At 30.9% G+C, this 19530-nt stretch overlaps 1 protein-coding gene across 2 annotated transcripts in view; it reads left to right on the forward strand.

Annotated features, from left to right (window-relative positions):
- The window catches only part of LOC111420486 (SNF related kinase), a 55519-nt gene that overhangs the window by 22371 nt on the left and 13618 nt on the right, over positions 1 to 19530 (forward strand). For both annotated transcript variants that reach the window (XR_011640683.1, XM_023053487.2), the window contains exons 2-5: positions 3878 to 4529; positions 18542 to 18683; positions 18741 to 18956; positions 19015 to 19234. Coding sequence is in view for 1 of the 2 variants with exons in the window: in XM_023053487.2 (XP_022909255.1) it covers positions 3884 to 4529; positions 18542 to 18683; positions 18741 to 18956; positions 19015 to 19234 (1224 nt within the window). In the remaining variant the exon portion in view is untranslated. The remainder of the gene's footprint in view (positions 1 to 3877; positions 4530 to 18541; positions 18684 to 18740; positions 18957 to 19014; positions 19235 to 19530) is intronic.

Raw genomic sequence — 19530 nt, forward strand, 5'->3', positions numbered from 1 at the left:
ATATTTCAACTTGATTTTGTTGATGTTAAACTGAATGTAAAGGATTATTTAATGAAAAGAAAAAATAAAAAAGCCAAAGACGGAAAAAGCCAATAAAAGGAAAATCATGTAACAATTATTTACAGAGTATTATAATGAGTCTACTCCTAAGCTATTTTCGTCTCTACGTCTATAAATTAATAAAATCTTTGAATAGATAGCTTCTAGGAATATAATCAAGGTTCTTAGAGCAGTATTGCATTGGTATTAGCAATCCTGTTATCCCGCTCGGAATAAAATTAGAATTAAATTTAATTCGTAGATTGCAACATTGGCAACTTAACAGCTAAAATTCTGCTTTCGGAAGAAGAAAAGGACTTAAATCTATTGTTGTAGTTTAACGTAAATTCACGCAATGAAGTGAAAGATATTTTCTCACGCCCGAAAGAGGAAAGCTACTTTACGGCTTTAATTCGCAAAACGTCTTGTTGATCACCAAAGAATACGTTAAACTCACAATAGCAAACTGCTTCCATGTTTTTAATAAAATGCGATTAATTGAAATTCGGCAAATAAGATAAATAAGAATCCTATGTAAGCATGTGAAAACCTAAAACATTAATGTAATTTTGTATGCTTACATAGCCCTAAAAGAAGATGTAAGTCTATCTTACAAGTAGTGAATCATTTCGCTTTTGCATACCGTGTCTCCCTCATAATCATATTTGTCAAATAATAACTCCCGAGATCGACGTGTCAAAAAAGAATACTGGCAAAAGTATGCGATATTTGGAACTTTTCGAATTGTGTAAATCAATTCATGGTAAACATATTTGTATTATATGAGATAAGAGTAGATTATATTGTTCTGTATTTTTGCTAGCTATTAACTACATCTAAAACTGTTAAAAACCTGATAACATCTCAGTCTGTAGTTGTACTCCAATTATAATGACAGTCTTCATATTTTAATAAGAAATGGAAATCAAACGAAGCACTGTTACCCGTTTGTAGAAAAAGGGAACCACTTGTAACTGAAGTTTCGAATATGAAGGGAAGAGAACATTCATGGCGTTATCAACCAGCCAGAAATAATCGAAGGCTTGGAATCGCCAACTAGAAGGCAGAATTTCGATTATTTCAATTTTCTTTAATATTATATTTCAGCGATGTATGTTTTGATAACACAACAAGTTTTTCGTTTGCTTTTATAGACATAATCGTTGATACATGGTCTTAACACGTGTTATACATATATCCAGATCGTTCTAAACGTTTTCATCGCTTTCCGTAAATAAGTAGATATTATACATTGATATCTGGTTGTAATTTGTTTTCTATAATAACAGTTTCAAACGCTTAAATACAAATGTTACCTTTTTCGATACATCTCGAATAATCGTTTATAATTTTATCATTATTATTTTATTATAAAGAAATCTGCCTTATGATACTTAAATTTATTTGATGCTTAAACCTTAATAACCTGTCATAGAAAGAGTTGGTTTAACTTCGGGTTACTCACCAACTTATTCGCGTGCTACATTTTACATTCATTATAAAGTAAGCGATTGAAAATTTCCAAAAGATGAATTATTAGAATACGCGTAATAAGATTACTTTCAACATTAAATATATTTTTTATAAAAATAAAGATGACTAAGAATTTCAAAAAAGGAAATGAAAAAGATCACTTCGAAGGATCATATCAAGTAATCAACTCAAGTAATTTCTGAATGGAATTTTAATTAGAACAGGATGAAATCACCTCTTACATTAAGCGATAGCCGTTCCGTTGGGTTTCTAGATATTTCATGACTTCTCCTAATGGTTGATTAAAATTGTTAAACTAAGAATTCAGCACAAATCCCAAATAGAAGATAAAATCGTTAGTCTCTCAGAAAACATATAGCATAGTAATAAGCAAAATATTTTCATTAAAGACATTTTTGGAGTAACAATGGGAAGATGACAAGAAACCAACATCCTGGATTAAAAAACATAATTATAAAAACGGTTATTTTTTTCGTCTAATTTTATATTTAATTTGTTGATGCTTAACCCTATCAACAAAGCATGATCAACCGCCATTGATAAATTTATCAATGATAATTTCCAGTCCTTGTAATAAAATATAAATTACTACTGTTCATAATGAGTGGAAATGATATAAAAAGTAACTACACTTCATGTTTTTAGTTTTTTATGATAGTCGTTAACTTAAGCAATTTTTAAAATATTTTTAATAATATAACGTTAAAACTTTTAATTTCCGTAATAACGCCATCCTATATAATTCCGATTAGACGAATGACAGAAATAGCTTAAATTGGCTTGTTTATGTCTACATATATGGTGTGACTCATATGGCTTTCATTTTTTTACATTATTTTATAAAACATAAAGTAATTGTTTAGAAAAAAATTGTTTTAGTTTTTTTGTAGTGCGTTTCTTCCTGTTTGAATTGTCAATGGCAATATACTTCTCACTCCCTCATTGAATATACATGCACCGATACTTGCAACAATTTCGGCCATTCTAGATAGGTGCCATTTTCCAGATAATATGATTCATACTTTTATTGTTCTATGTTTATATCTGGGTTTGATTGCAATCACAACCACCTCATTGAGTTTTTTTATCTACGTTTGGCCTTTGGCATGAGCAACAAGAATCTGAGGCTTGAGGAGGTAACGACAAAATGTACCCCATATAGCATCCTTCCTTTTTTGTACTAAATCACAGTTTCTGCGGATTGCCAAGTAATGGTATATGATTAATTTATTAATCATTTTCGTGCTAGTTTATTTCAAGCACCAATAACTTCTGCTTCTAGGGTGGCCAACACATTTTTTCTTATTTATTTGTATCAATTTCAGAACCAAACACCTCGTGTCAATTTTTCAATTCTTGCGCAATTATACCGGTATTCATTTTCTCTTGATTTTTTGGTTGCTTACTCTTCTTTCTTACATTTTTCGGAATTCCTCAGACTGACAGTTCACATGCGAACTCTTTCCTTGAAACCAGTAATCTGCGCTGTTGTGGCAACTAGGTCACAACATTTTTAGTGATCAGTCCTGCTGGTTGCTATCCACGTCTTATAATTTCACTGTAAGGATTCATAACTTTTCTGATTAGTTGTGCCATTACACAGTGATATTTGTGCTCAATTAGAAAAAGCAGTACCTTAAACTGGTTCAATTCATCTATTCTCTTTAATCAAGTGCAACATTTCTCTTAAAATGTTAAATGGCACTATAATTCTTCACTGACTTCAAATTTTCATTAAAAAAAATTAATCCTAATTAAAATTTGTAATAAACATTAAATAAAAATTTTATACCGTAATTATAATAATTACTGCAATATTCAATAGCACAATATTTATAAAATAATTTCCTATAAGTTTTTAATTTTCTAATGTATCGTAAGTTGCGTAAGCCACAACCACACATTTCAATGCAGGTTCATTGATACCGTGCTGTGCAACACTAATTTGTTTAACGACTTCCGTCTGGTGTTTTTCTATTTCAGTCGACAATGCATGTCTTATTTTCTTCTTCCTATATAATTTATATTCTCAATACCCTACGATAAATAATCCATATTCAAATCTATTTGCGTGGTAAGTAACAAGAAAACTATTTATCTCCACATAAAAAAATTAAAGTAATTACGTCGTTAATGAAGAAGTATCAATGAAATTATTCAATAAATTAATTGAGAGTCAAACAGTGAATTCCAAACATAGTTGTTCCTTTCAACTTAAATTACTTCCATCTAACTGTAGGAAGCAATTCTAACTTAACGGTTTAAGTGATTGAATTAGTTTTAAGTATTTATAAATTCCAAATATAAAGATATTTAGTTTCTAAATTAAATTTATTGTTTACAGATAGCTATGCACCGTTCTTATGGCGGTGGTACAGTGGGCCCAAGTCCAATGCCAAGTCTTAGACCAACAACAACAGGTCGTGTCTACGATGGGAAAATTGCCGGTCTGTATGACTTGGAAGAAACTCTGGGTCGAGGCCATTTCGCCGTCGTTAAACTGGCGAAACACGTCTTTACCGGGGAAAAAGTGGCCGTCAAAGTGATTGATAAAAGTAAATTGGACGATGTTTCGAAAGCCCATCTTTTCCAAGAAGTCAGGTGCATGAAACTCGTTCAACACCCGAACGTCGTCCGTCTTTACGAAGTGATTGACACCGCTACGAAACTGTACCTGATTTTAGAACTCGGTGATGGAGGCGATTTGTACGATTATATTATGCGGCACGAAGCTGGTCTTTCTGAACAAGTTGCCAGAGAATATTTTAGGCAAATTGTCAGGGCGATAACTTATTGCCACCAGTTGCACGTAGTGCACAGGGATTTAAAACCGGAGAACGTGGTGTTTTTCGAAAAACAGGGTGTTGTCAAGTTGACGGATTTTGGGTTTAGTAATAAGTTTTGCCCCGGACAAAAATTGGAAACTTCGTGTGGAAGCTTAGCCTATTCTGCACCGGAAATTTTACTTGGAGATTCATATGACGCCCCCGCAGTAGGTAAGACAATATAAATAAAAACTTTTTAATCTTTGTGGGAACAATGCGGATCTTTATCAGGCGATGAGACTTTTTTTTAGTGTTTGTTTCTCATCATATTAACGAAGGTCGTTATAAAATAATAATGTTTATTATTAGAAAATTAATTTAAACCTTAAATCCTAAACTTGGAATATAGGTTGTGGGCGGTTGACGTACGTTTAGATGATTGTTTATAACAATTTATGTTTTTGAAATTTTCAAAACAAATCATCGGCGAAAATAATAAAGATAAAGTGGTAAATATACAAAAACGTTTATTGTTATGAGAATATAAACTTTACTTTTGTTTGTGTTATGGTTATAACATGAATAAAATTAAAACAAAATTTTTTTTATATAAAACAATACAGATTTTGTTTGTTATTTATAAAAAAACGTTGTTAGATAAAATCTAGAAAAAAGCAATATATAAAAAAATAATATTGATTTCTATGAGATAAATTTATTAAAGATAATCTTTATTACACATTTGTTTATGTACTGTGCTAGTAGTCTAGACTGTCTTCTATCCTCCTTAATTGATTATCGATATATTTGCGAATGGGGTTGGTAATATATCGCTAATTAAAAATGAGCAAATACGTTTTTAATTTTACCATACTCATATTATTCATAGGAATATTTTCTAGACTATATTATTTTATGGCAACAATCTGTGTAGGTTTAATGTATAATAAAATGGTAAATATACAAAATCTTTATTGTTATGAGAATGTAAACTTTACTTGTGCTTATGTTAACGATAAAACTAGAGTTGTGATGAATCTTTGTATTTTCAAGTCTTGGATAACGGATATCCGGTAAATTTAATAAGCGAAATACCTGGAAAATTGAGTATTCGGATACAATGTCAATTATGGAATCCTTTATCGATAATCACAAATCATTTGAGGAAATAACTGAGACAATTAGTACTTTATATGTGAAGGTTTCCTTACGTTGGTTGAAGAAATTCTGCTCTTCGTAGATATTTGAAGAAAACTGCGAGTTGATAATATAAAACATGTAAATTTTCAAAAATTATTGTTTAATATCTACTCATAACTTTTTTGTTTTTGTATGCTTGACAACATATTTACAAAGTATTTACATCATATTTACAACAACTTCACAAAGTTGAATAAAGTCAGTAGCGATGGATAAAGGTAGAAAAAACAACATATTTAATTGCGTAGAGACAACATACTTAAATATAGAAAGTAGGCGATCAGTGCGTGCCGGCATCCTCTTCGAGTTTCAAGAAGTCCACAAAATAGATGTGAACAAGATACTGGTTGACAAAAATCAAAGTATAACCTGCACCAAATCGATTCTAGGCCTTGGAGCATCAAATGGAAGAATAAGACCAGTATGATGAAGCAATACTAGAAGAAAAAATGATAGAAGGACCAAAATTAATTGTAAAATTATGCATAATTAATTGCAGAATAATAGAGAAGATTATTAGAAGAATACTAGGTATACATGGTTTTATAAGTGGACCTCGTTCGGTGTTACGTGTAATTGTAATTTAAATATACCTTGAGAAAAAACAATGTTTTTGTAAAGTCCAGAGGAGTTTGTGCGAAAAAAAAAAACGGTGTCGGTGTTAATTTGTTGACAAAACATTTTTAACGTATTTTTATAAACAGTTAAATCCTCATCTGAATTTAGGTTTCTCAATTGTTGTAAAGTATAGGTCAGTAACTCGTTGAACTTGGAATCCTGCACATTTTTTGTCCAAATTTCAATAAGCGACGTTGGAGGCAGTAAATGAGTCATTTGTAAAGAAACTTGTAAATATTCCCAAGATTGTTTTTGAAATTTAGATTTCCACAGGTGTTAACTAGAATATAATCCTCTATAAATAACATAATGGAAGTTATTGTTAGTGGTAGTATTAATTAATATATTACCATAAAAAACGTTACTTTTTCCATGTAGCGCCACAACAAAATAAAAGCTAATTTTAAAATTATAAATTACGTAAAGGCAAATAAACATAACAACGATTTGTTTACAAACGACAGTTTTGTTTTATGTCGAATAAGTTCACAGCCACTATTAAGTAGATAAGTATACTGAACTTAAACACGTTACACCCGCATTATACACATATAGCAACATACACATGTTTATATAGTAGTTCTTGTTCACATGGTATTTTGACAATGTTTTTTTTTTATCAAATTGTTATTGTGTTTCTTTTGGTGCAGTTTCTTCTCGTACGTTTTGCCTACTGTGGTTCTTCGAGATCTTGTTAATGGCATTTTCTCGCGTATTCGGTTACTGTTTCCTAGATCAACCTGATTCCAAAAACGAGACAGTTTATATTTTGGCCTCCATTTTCCGAGATTTTGTCAATGACGACAGCATGGTTTTTACAAAAAATATGTTCCTCGTGATTTAAATGCTGGTGTTAATTTACCTTGTATCCTGCATCCTTTGTAGATGTGTCTAAACATTTAATTATCTCTTCTAGGATATTTCTTTTCGTAAAATAAATAGATTATTAATGTAATAAATTTTCTCAATTATTAATATTATCTCGTTATTGTATTTTTCGTAATTACCCATTTCCACCAAGAAGTATTTAAAATGTTTAATTTGTCCAATATCTATATAACCGTTTTGTTTTTACTCATCCTCATTCGAAATTCTTCCAAAGCTCCACCTCATTTTCTAAAGCTTTCAATTCGTTTTCAACTATGGTTGTAATAACCACACCATCCACAAAATCTGCTCTTGAAATTTCAATAAGTTTCAGGTTTCCATATCCAATTAAAAATTTGTTTACTCCCATTTTACAGTTTCTTATTAGTCCACTAATATACGTTATGAATAGCCTTGGGCACAATCCCCTTCTTTGTTATACGCTTGGTTTTGTCGTAAATTCCATAGGTTTTGAACTTTTAAAGATTCCCGTATTAACGTTATTTTATATATTCGCCTTTATGATCTCAAATATCTTATTTTTAATTCCTTTTCATTTTTTCTTAGCGTTTTTCCAAGCCGATGAACCCCTACTCAAATTTTCCATTTTATTTTATGTATCTTTCCACGATCGCTTGTAAATATGTGGATTTGTATATCTCAATTATGTTTACTGTTTTCATCCTTATTTTATAATATACCGGGTATCGGGAACCGAATAATCGACCGGGTAATGTTAAAGGATTCACATAATTCTCAATTCTCTCGGGTTTGCGCAGTTTGTTTCGTTTCGACAGTTAGTTGCGAATTTCGACTTGTTTGCGGACACGATTGTATTTATCTATTCTAGTCCAATAAAATAAAATTGAGTGGACACAGTAAAATACGAAGCGTATTGACCAAACTAATGAGAAAATGGCAAAATGTAAATTTTATATATCTAAAAATTCACGTGGTGGAATAGGAAAAGCAGCTTCAACATCCGAAATAGTTAAATTGGTTAAACCACAAATATTCCGATGTTAGCATGAGATTTCAGCAATGAGCAAAGATTGAAATGGATAAAGGCTTTGTTTGAATGTATTTTTAAATATTTATAACAAATCGTATTTTATATAGCTTGTCATTCACGTTTGGATTAGAATTGTTTGCAAAATGAAGATACTTTAACAAATCTGTAATATTACGTCCTATACACTGGTAGAGTATTTGTGTTTCAATAATAAAGTTTCTGGACCAATAATATCTTTTATATGTTACTTGACATGTGGAATAAGTAGGCATAATCCCAAAAATAAATAAATTTCTGCTTTAGTTGGAAATATAAATTTTTGAACAGAGCTGGCTCATTTTAAATATTTCTAAGGGATCTCCTTGAATCCTGAATTTGCAACAATGGGAATAAAATTTTTGCATGTCAGTTTTCAGGTTTTTATCCCTTCCTACATCGTCTTAAATTTCATCGTTTGTATCTTCCAACAGTTGGTCCTCGCTATCAGACTAAGAGTCCGATACACATTCAAAATCGTTATTTTCACAACAACTGTTCACCATTGCGAACCAAGATTCTAATCTTCGTTTCGGAATGAAAGCTGAGTGCTATTTGTATCCCTAAAATATTATTTCAAGAATAAATTTGGTAAAGAAATTTTTAAATTGTGTATGGCAGCTAACTTGAGCTGAGTTATCCTCAAAGTCTATAAGTAGAACATCACGCATTTTTGTCTTTATTTAACGAAACATAAACGTCTACTATTACTAACCAAGGTTCAACTCTTTATTTTGCAATGAAAGGTGAGTCCTTATCTTTGGGCACTACAACCCGGGGTTGATTTTGGTCTCGGACGTTAGCCTCTTCCATCTGACTATGGTCTCCACCTCATGCCTCACATCCCTCATCTGTTTCAGGTCCTGCCATACATCATATTTCCACCGCTTTCTAGGTCTTCCTCTGAGTTCGTTCAGATCGTCGTAGTCGCTCTGCTTTAGGTCCTCCTAAAAGATTTTTGTTGATTGCTTACAATTTTTAATGTCCTATATAAGTGAGAATAATCGTTTTTTGAAAAAGAAAGGATTTGCTTAAGAAAATTTTCTTTTCATTTTTCATATAAAGAACAATGGGAAATACGATACGGTTGAAATCGATTAGAAACTGTCACTCTCTTTGTTTCATTTTTAAATCTATGGCTGAATCGGGCACACGGGAAAATCGGGCGAATATCAAATAATTACCGATACTCTGCGGCAACTTTAATTATAACATGAATTAATTTTGTTCTCATTTTGTAGTACTTTATTAAGATAATTAAAATGGACGTTAGTTTAGGGTTGAATTATTGATTCATTAAATATTAAATAAATAAAAAGAATTCATTAAAGACTTGATTAATTTAAGGAAATAAATTATAAGCAAATTAAAGCTATAACTTATTGTTGTAAATAAATAATTAAATTCTTGTGAATGGAAAAAATGCTGGGTTAAATTTGTTTATTGATGTATCAAAAAGGTGTAAATTAAAAAATAATTCATGGAATTAAGATCTCGGAATTTATTAAAGATATTTTGATAATTAGTTTATAAATAAACAATAATTATATAATTCAATTATTATATTAATAATCTTACGATGAATGGATTTATACAAACGCAAGTTCGTTGGTTCATAACAGATATGGTAGAGTAATAAACAGTTCATCGTGTTAATGAAAGTGGGTCCATAAAAATGTTCATTTATATTCCGCTATAACATTTCTGGAATTGGGCGTATTTATCAATGAAATGTACTAATTTTGTTTATACAGTAGATTATTTTCATTAGTGAAGCTTTGATTTTATCGATTTAATGAATGTGTTTCATTAATAAATGAATCAATAGATAGTATACAATCTTAAACTATATCGTTCCGATTAATAAGCATAATAAATCGAATTCTATGAAACAACTACCAGAACTCCTAGACGACTATGAAATTTCTTAATTAAGAGTATCGTCACGAATCATCAGAATAAACATTAAAAAAATCATAAGTTACGGAACTATTTTTTGTTTTTAAGTTAGTATTCTTTGGGGAGCTATCAAAACTACATTAATTTTTTTTTAATATTGGGGGTTACTTTACATAAATGTAGAAGGGTGAAGGTCTGATGATAACATGCGATAGTGTGAATACATACTTAGTATGAATACTGTAATAAAGCTGTACTGGAGATATGTTGGGGTAACTGGGTCAACAATTTACAACAGAAAAAGTACCATACCTTTGTTTTCGATACAAGTTCGAAAGAAGTGATCATTGTACACTGTTTTTAATTGAGGAAATAACCCCTAACTAACCTTAATAATAATGTAGCAGAAGAGAGTAGTTATTTAATTTTTTATAAATATCATTGCAACAACGTAATTCCTTCAGACACATGCTTGAATATGAATGAAACGAATAAAAAAAATTTTAGTCAAAAATTCGATAAGACAATTATTTAAGCTTTTTCAAATTTTTCATTGCGATAATGATTTCAACAAAATTATCGCTTTATAATAAAAAATTGTTAAAATACTTGTAGCTTGTGTTATCAGATTGTCGATATTTGGACCGAAAAAAAAAAACGTTTATTAAATATTTGAATAGAATATCAACGAGAGAGATTTCGCATTTGTTAGAATATATGCTATCGATAGGATATAATAATTTTTATTATTTGCAATATTAAATTTAGTTCGTTCCTAAGGCCATTTTATTATTACTTATGGCGAGGAGAATAGTTAGTGATATCTAAGGGATAGGGATATAATCGGACACTAGAAGTAAACGAATTTCGAAGGCATTGTGATACCATCTAATGTTTATCAGCTTACGATCAATTAAAAAATAAATGACATGTTTTGTTCCCATATTGGTAACTGAAACATTTCCAATATCGCTGTTAAAATCTGTGTTTACTTCTGTATTTTTTTTTCTTTTGAACTAGTTTAATGCGCGAAACACGGATTTGTTTATTTATTTATTTAAGTATTTAAACAAAAAACATTTAGAAATGTACCTATGACTACCAATAAACAATGCTCAAAATTAACTTCAAAAACTTTGAGGAAATTTGTTATTATACGATTTTGATTCACAATAAATATTTTATAACATTTCCAGGATTTTTCATTATTGAAGGTGTGAAGGGGTGTAACATAAAGAAATGCACTAAATTTTTGCTGTTCCGAATTGATAGTTTAACTATTTATTAGCATTACACTACTTATTGTTTTTCGATTACTTGATGTATTAATTGGTTTTGTTAATTGTTATTTCTTGAGTTTACAATAACACAACGCAAAGGCGAACCCAAGTGCGATGTGATTAGTTATTAAACATTTTCTTCTTTATAAATGTTGTCGAATATTTTTTCTACTTCTTATACATCCTCTTTAATCATCTTGAAGGTGTACATTTCTATTTGTTACACCCTATATATTAAGGTTCATTTATCTGACTTGACGACTCGATAAACAGCTAAAAGGGTTTAATGCGAATCAGAAATATTTCATGTGTGTATGACAGACAAAATAATTCGTAAACGTCATGTACAGGTTTCCGACATACGTAGACATGCTCCTACCAGCATACACTTTATGTAAAAATTGCAGTATTCATCGCTAAAGAGGTCACAGTACCGTTCGATTAAAGTTTTGAATAAAAATAATTTAATCAAATTTGGTGTACTAACATAATAAGCTGAGCAATATTGCGAAATATTTCATATAAATATATTTCATATATGTATAGGAAAGGACACTTCTCAGTCCCTTTAAAGATCTTATGTTTAGCAAGATTAAAACTATCCCGGCTACTTAGTCTAGCTTGAAATTTTACTGTAATTGAGCACTTGAAGTTCTGCCCCTACACTTATTGTTCAAATTATCGATTTGTTGTTTAGCAAATTTGTTTTGGGAGAATAGTATTGTAACCGAGCAAGTATTAGCATTTTAAATATATTTATCTTTCTAGAACAACAATACATATAAGGGCACAGTTTACTTTACACTTGTTAGAAATTAACAATCCGTTATTAAAATCAATAAATGTTAAAATGTTAGATATGAGGGATAATTGCAAAATTTTGATCCGACGTGGATGCTGTCTAATTCAAGTTATTAATCCCCAATTTCTCATAAAATCTTTGAAGCACTTTTATTCCTTTTGATTTAAATCCATTCTGTAGAAGTTGCAAAATTTAATGCTTATAATTTTTGTATCTTAACACCAATAACAGAAGCTATATTATTCACTCTCCTTTGTAGAGAAGATATATTGTAAAGCCTTTAATTGCATTAAAGCTAATACAATGAGTACTAATCAAGCAGAGATTCTTGGTTTGCTGTAAGATTTATTTAGGTACTTATTTTGTATTAACGTTAGCATTTCCGTTAGCCTAAATCAAACACCCATCACAATTTAATAATATTAGTTTTTGAAAAAAGATTAATATGGGCTAATTACCAGAGCAGCAAATACACATTTTTAACCTTCGTCCTTGCAACCTGATTTTCAATCCCACCAAGTAGCCGATTGCCAGCTTTGAAGTTGAAGGAATTCCTATTACACTGTTATGCACTGTACAAATATGCATTTTTTACTATTGCCTTTGAATTGAAATTCTACAAACATGTAAACAACTCGCTTTAGTGAGCTCGTTTTCAATATAGAATAGGGAGCCAAGAACGTACGTCATACACGCTGCGCTGGGTTCCTGACTTACACTGCCGGTTTTGTAGTCACATAGCATTTTTCTTTATTAGATTTCACATTTGTCTCGAATAATAAATTCTTGCCGCCCGCAATTGCCGAATTCAACGAGTAGACGCAGAGAAAAAACGATATTTAATTTTTCCCATTTTTATAATAGGATATTAGCACCTTAAATGATGGAATGATTCTCAGGAATAATATTGAACTAAATATTCAAGTGTTTGTTTAAAATTTTGGCCTATGTTATTATATCCCTTATTTCTTAGTGTTTATATTAATTAGCTGCTGCACTGGTTACTTCTACCCAATCATATTTTTTTTGACTTTATTATTGTTTACGTTGTATACCTTCTATTTTGTTTAATCTATTTTAAGGTTGTTTATCACATTTTTTACCTTTTTATTTTTTTAGACAAGTTTTTCCTCTTATTTTTTTACAATTTATATTTCTGGCATTACAAAACATTTCAGATATTTGATGACTGATACAGTTACTAATCGGTTAATAGCTAATAATTTTTCTTTGCTACTAAATTTTGTTTTCTTTATAATACCAGCACGAGTGGCGGTGGTGGAGTCAGTTATTATACTCAATCGATCCTGTAATGTAATGTCTTACTTCAAGAAATATCTTCCGCTATCGTACTCCTTTAAAGTTAGTCTGTTACTATACCTGTTCCTGTAGTTTGCCGACCTTATAGTGACTTGGGTGAGTTTCTATCTCGGTTCGAAGTCCTTTCTTCCACCATCATCGAAGTAACTTGTCTGTATGAGTGATTTTAACATCTTCGGTATACATGGTTGTAGGAATCGATACAACCCTACCATTATTTGCACGACTTGGGTTATTTCGAGCTCAACCCGCATCCTCTTTCTGCGATATTGATTGACTTTATGATTTTAAATGCGGATGTTCTAATTCATTCTCAAATCTTTCGTTCTCCTATTTAAAGTATTACATGTAGCAATTCAACTACGCTTTTTTGGATCTCTAGAGCGCACGTTCTTTGTAAGAAATTTTGTACCTTCAAACGGTTTATGTATGTATTAGCATCATAAGCTAATGAACAGCATTAAACGGGTTTTCCACCCAAAATTCTGTTTGACTTTTCCTATCTCCTTGCAATTGATGTTTAGATTTCAGTCAACTAATAAACAAGAACAACTGGCAATTGGCAAAACTTGAAAGTAAAATGGTACAATCAATTTATAGTTTTATGCGGTTACCCAAAAAAAGTGTATAACTCGGGCGTGATTTATCTATAACAGCCTCGGCTGCAAATTCTCTCTCGGATCGTTAAAGATAAACTTCGTGGCATACGTATAATTCAAATAGGATGTATTGAAATAGAATACAAATAGGTATTTATTTTTGGGAATAGCTTTTGGGACAATACTACTGTACTACTGTTACTTTTATGGTTGTCATGTAATTTGATGAAAATTATGTTAACATCTTGATAATACACTTCGAATCACACATATCCCTATAGTTCCGATGAGAAGCATATCTTTCTTCACTTAAGTTTTATAAGTCAACAACAGAAGAATTGAAGTAAAGCAAATAACACTTCAAGCATTTGAATGTTGCCTTTCATCTCGGTATATTTAAATACAACAGACGTTCCGACATCAAGTTTGTTAATTTTGTAACAATAACAAATAGAGGAAAATAATCAGTAATATTGTTATAAAGATTACTTGTTATTGATTTTCAATTGTTAGTTGGTTCAATCGTACAACGCTATAATCTCATAACAGCGGTAACAAAAGCTTGTGCTTGATGAGGAATATATAGGACATCAATTATGTTAGAAATTGCGCAATCTACATCTAATAACACAAAACAGGTACCATGTTGTGAACAATAATATTAATAGTAATGTTAATAACGTACAATCTGAGAATAACTACTTCTGTACAATATCGAAAATCATGACATTAGATTACCTTTAATTACTGCTCTCAAAAATAATTCATTAAAATCAGCTTAACGTCTACCAACACCTATTGGATTTTAACTAAATGTTATATAGAAAGCAATATTAAATTCCACACTTTTCAAGATACATCTAAGAAACTTGTCGCCGTAGTTCTGCTTAACGTTCCACCTTCAATCATCATAAAGAACTAAAAACTCGTAGAAATATTTAAGAAAAATATAAAGCAATCAATACTTTTTAACCAAATAAGAAATTGTAGAACATTCCACAATGATTTGACTGCTAACGGTATAGACACAGTTAAAGTTATTGTGGCATAGACAGCAATCACGCCCAATACAAAAAGAAGATCGATCCATCTAAATGTGCAAACTTGAGAAAAGACCACCCAGCCAACTGTAGAAGTCTAAAGCTCACACTGAAATGCAATAGCATAATGCAGGACATGAGAAGAAGAAACATCTCAAATCAATGACAACTCTCGTCATTCCATTAATCAACCATCAACTTGTTGTAACATAAATATCCTAAACTTCAATGTCCACAGTATAAAAGAACAATGACAACTACTAATAGATTTTATGTCCTTTTTCAAACTTGAGATTGTTTGTATATCAAAAACCCATTTGGCTAGGTAAAGACTTTGGCGATGATGTGAATCTGGTAACTCTGTGAATCTGAAACTGGTTGCATCATGTTTATGCTTTTAGATAATACTAATAATCGTTATAAGAATACATCAGTACTATAGTGTAATTAGGCATAATAATAAATAGTCACATCGATATCATATACGAAATAGGTATAGGCTGTCTCAAAAGAAAGTTTATATTTAGTGCATCGACTTTAACAACACTATATCGAAACAATCTTTATTAATCACTAAAATATACAATTACTTTATGTCTTAAAAGTAATATTCCCAACGGGGTCGGTACCGATCCTCTGGGGGTCGATTAAGGTGAAACAGGGGTCGATAGCCAAATATACATATATGTACTAACTATATTAGTGCTACCAATAAAATATAGTTTTTAATAAATTTTAAAAAGTTTAAATAATGATAATCAAAGCAATAAATATGATCAAATCGAAAGCTTTGAATGTCCGTCTTTTTGCCCAACTGTGTGAAAACAATAATAAAAAGCTGTCTAAGGGAAATTGTTTGCAGCGTTTTATAGAGATTTTTAATACCGTCGTGGAGTTTTTGTTTGATGTTGCCAATGAAATGGCGACACAATTACTCCAACTTAAAAAACACATTTTCTATTTGGCTGCTATTTATTCATTATTCAACGCCACACAAAATAAACTGCAAGGAAGAGACGTTAACCTTATTGAAGTCAGAACGACGATCTTTGGGTTTCGTTCTAAGATTGACTTGTTTATGTCGACATTAAACCGGAAAGAATTTGGTTACTTTGGCAATCTGAAGCTATTGTCCACCATTAAAAAAGATTGCATTTTATCGGAAGATACTATATACAAGCCATTTACAAAATTTGAAAGATGATTTTAATGTTCGATTTAGGGATATTGAAAATTTGAATGTGTTGACATACCTCGACTTGATATTGATGATACAATTCAAGAAGAGTTGCTTACATTGAAGGAGGATATGGAAGCACAAATATTATTCAAAATGCATGGTTATGCTAAGTTTTGGAATTTAAAGGTCATTCGAGAAAAGTATCGACGCTTACTGGTCCTGATAGAGTAACTATTATTGACTGTCCACTCTTCTTATCTGGTGGAAGTAGGATTTAGCCATGTCAATAATTTGTTGCATAAAACAAGAAATAAGTTAAACATTTTTGAAAGAGGGGATTTAAGAATAATGTTAAGTTAATGTTAATAATGTACTAAAGTAATTTATTGGGATACACGACCAACACGACAAAGGCTAGATAATTGAAAAGAGGCTTCCTTTTATCTTTACCTATCCGCTCTTTTCAATTATCTAGCCTTTGTCGTGTTGGTCGTGTATCCCAATAAATTACTTTAGTTCCTAACAGTAACGACCGTTACTACTCCTAAGTTAATAATGTAATTTTAAACCTAATATAACGAATATTGTGTCAAGACAAGCACAATCATCACATTAATTACGTAGGGTAGAAATTTTGTGCATTGTTTTTTTTTTCTAAAAATTTTATTTATAAATAATAAGTTATTTAAGTACAAATTTGTATTATTTATGAATATAAGTGTGTTTTTAAAATAAAGGTGTATTAAAAAAAAAAATACAAGGTGGTCGATGAAGTGAACCATACTTGTACAGGAGGTCGATACAAGACAAAGGTTGGGTACCTCAGGTCTAAATAAAAACTCCCGCGTCAGCTTCACTCACTTAATCGAACGAGCAAATTTCTTATGACGGCTTGTCAGGTAGACTCCGTGATAACTGCCATTTTGTGTCAGACATTTTCTTTCAAAGACGGTTTATTGGCTTAAACATTTGTGATAACCTCACAAGAAAAATCCATAGAGGTTAAATCAAGATTGCGTGGAGGCCAATTTATGTCAGCTCCCCTGGAAATCAATTGACTCTGTTTCATCCTGCTAAAATAACGTTCTTTAGTTATAGTGGCAGTATTAAAGTTGGTAATAACTCTGCATAAAGTTCTGAATTCACTATAACTGCATCTTGTCTTCAAAAAAGAATAGGCTTCAATAGCGATAGGTCTGCTTTATCTAGATTTTTACTTTTTCAGTGTTGTACTGATTTATCTAATTTTTTTATCCTCTTGACTCTACCGACAGAATTCCCAACGGCCAGCTATGGGCATATATATATATATATATATATATGGGCATAGCCGTACCCCTCAGATTTCTTGCGTTTGTGGGAGTAAAGACCACAAACGAGACACCTGTAGTTTGAGGAATACAATGCGGCAGGTTTAAGCAAGTTTAAACTGCATATAGGTTAATGGCCATAATTGAATTAATATTTTTATTCTGGTGTTAAAATTAAGACTGGTAGATTTTTTAATAATTTAACTCGTAATTTGAATAGTTCCCTTAACTTTGATTTGAGATTTGAAAGCCATTTCAGCAATCCTTTTCAGCAAGCTTATTCCATTTCAAGTCTGTATTCCAATAAAAGGCTCTAACATCAATAATTTTATTTGGGTTCATTCATGTGAACTTATGAGAGAAGTGCACTTCACTTATGCATCGATGCTGCGGATAGAATTCGAATTCAAAGGGTGCAAAATTCTTGTTTTCAGTGTATTTTGGGGATCAAAAAACTCGAGGTAATGATGCTATGTAGTATATTTAGTTTTAAGCCACGAAATCCTTACTTACGGCGTTATAAAATAATTGACTCACTTGTTTGACCTATTTTAGAGTGACATTTCTTATTGTATTTTTTAAAATTTATTTAAAACTTTTTGTCTGTACTGTACGTTTTCTATATTTTATCATTTTATACCAACCAACAAGGGATTAGGCTTGACGTATAATATACTTATAACAGTGTAATCGCTTTATTGGCTTATACTCTTGACTGCACATCAGTTTATATGGAATATGCAAAATTGGATTTGTTATGAACCGCCGAAGTTCATAGGTACAATATGCAAAATCGATTCCTATATTAATATTGCTTATATTTGCATGTATTTTGAATAATGTGGAAAAGGTTACGTTATCATTTTACGTAAAGTATTTAAAGAAACTATATATTTCGTTAAAACGTACTATAATTTATTGATTATTTTAAACTTTAAAGTATTTTAACAATGAGGTATTCTATTATTTTTGTGATAACAAATGTTAAGTACGCTATTTTTACGCAAACAAATGCAATGTTTTTAAGTAACCTTAATTTTTTACATATTCTCTAATTTACTTTTTTTTTCTGATTTTTAGATGTATGGTCTCTTGGTGTAATTCTATATATGTTAGTCTGCGGTCAAGCACCATTCCAAGAAGCGAACGATTCCGAAACATTAACTATGATCATGGACTGCAAATACACCGTTCCTCAACATGTCTCGAAAGAATGCAAAGAGTAAGACTTTTAAATGTAACATTAAAAATAAAAATACGTTTAATTCCATATTTATAGCTTAATAGCAAAAATGTTAGTAAGAGCCCCTGAAAAGCGGGCCACCTTAAAAGAAATATCTTGCCATCCATGGCTTGCCGTCGCCAATAAACATGACAATCACAATTACGACACGATGCCTTTGGTATCAAGAGAACAGTTAAGCGAAGAAGATCATAATCTTATAGTGCAGAAAATTGTTAATGGGAATATAGCGACGAAAGAAGAAATTCAAGAGTAATTATTAAAAAAGAAATAAATTAATGTTAGGTGAAAATTTTTTTTTTATGTTTAGTTGTTTAGATAAAAATGAATATAACCACATAACCGCTACATATTATTTATTGGCTGAGCGGAAGTTGCGTGCGAAAAGACAAGAAACGGCGGCTAAAGGAAAACGTCCTGAAAATTTATCTGTTCCCCAAAGTATTCCAATTCCTAATAGGGATAATAATAATTCCACTGGTATTCCTTGCTTACTTGCCGTACCTAGAACACCTGGCGATTTACCACAGGTAAGTCAAAGAACTTTAATACTTTTATTAATTTTTAACTCATTAAATTATGTGTAAATGTAAAAAATTAACAATTTTCTTTCTTTAAATGTTCCCTCAGCTTTATTTTTTATTCATAATTTCTTTTACCATGACTATTTTTGTTCTTTTTTCTTTTATAGCACGTACACAGTATTTGAAGGCAAACTAACTTAAAATAAGCACGTACAATATAAAAAATACTAAATTTAGTCAAGTAGAACTTAATATTCATTCAGTAGGTGTATTGCACTTTGAAGTTACGACGGTAAGTTACG

The sequence above is a fragment of the Onthophagus taurus genome, chromosome 1 (assembly GCF_036711975.1).
Source record: "Onthophagus taurus isolate NC chromosome 1, IU_Otau_3.0, whole genome shotgun sequence".
Classification (NCBI taxonomy): Eukaryota; Metazoa; Arthropoda; class Insecta; order Coleoptera; family Scarabaeidae; genus Onthophagus; species Onthophagus taurus.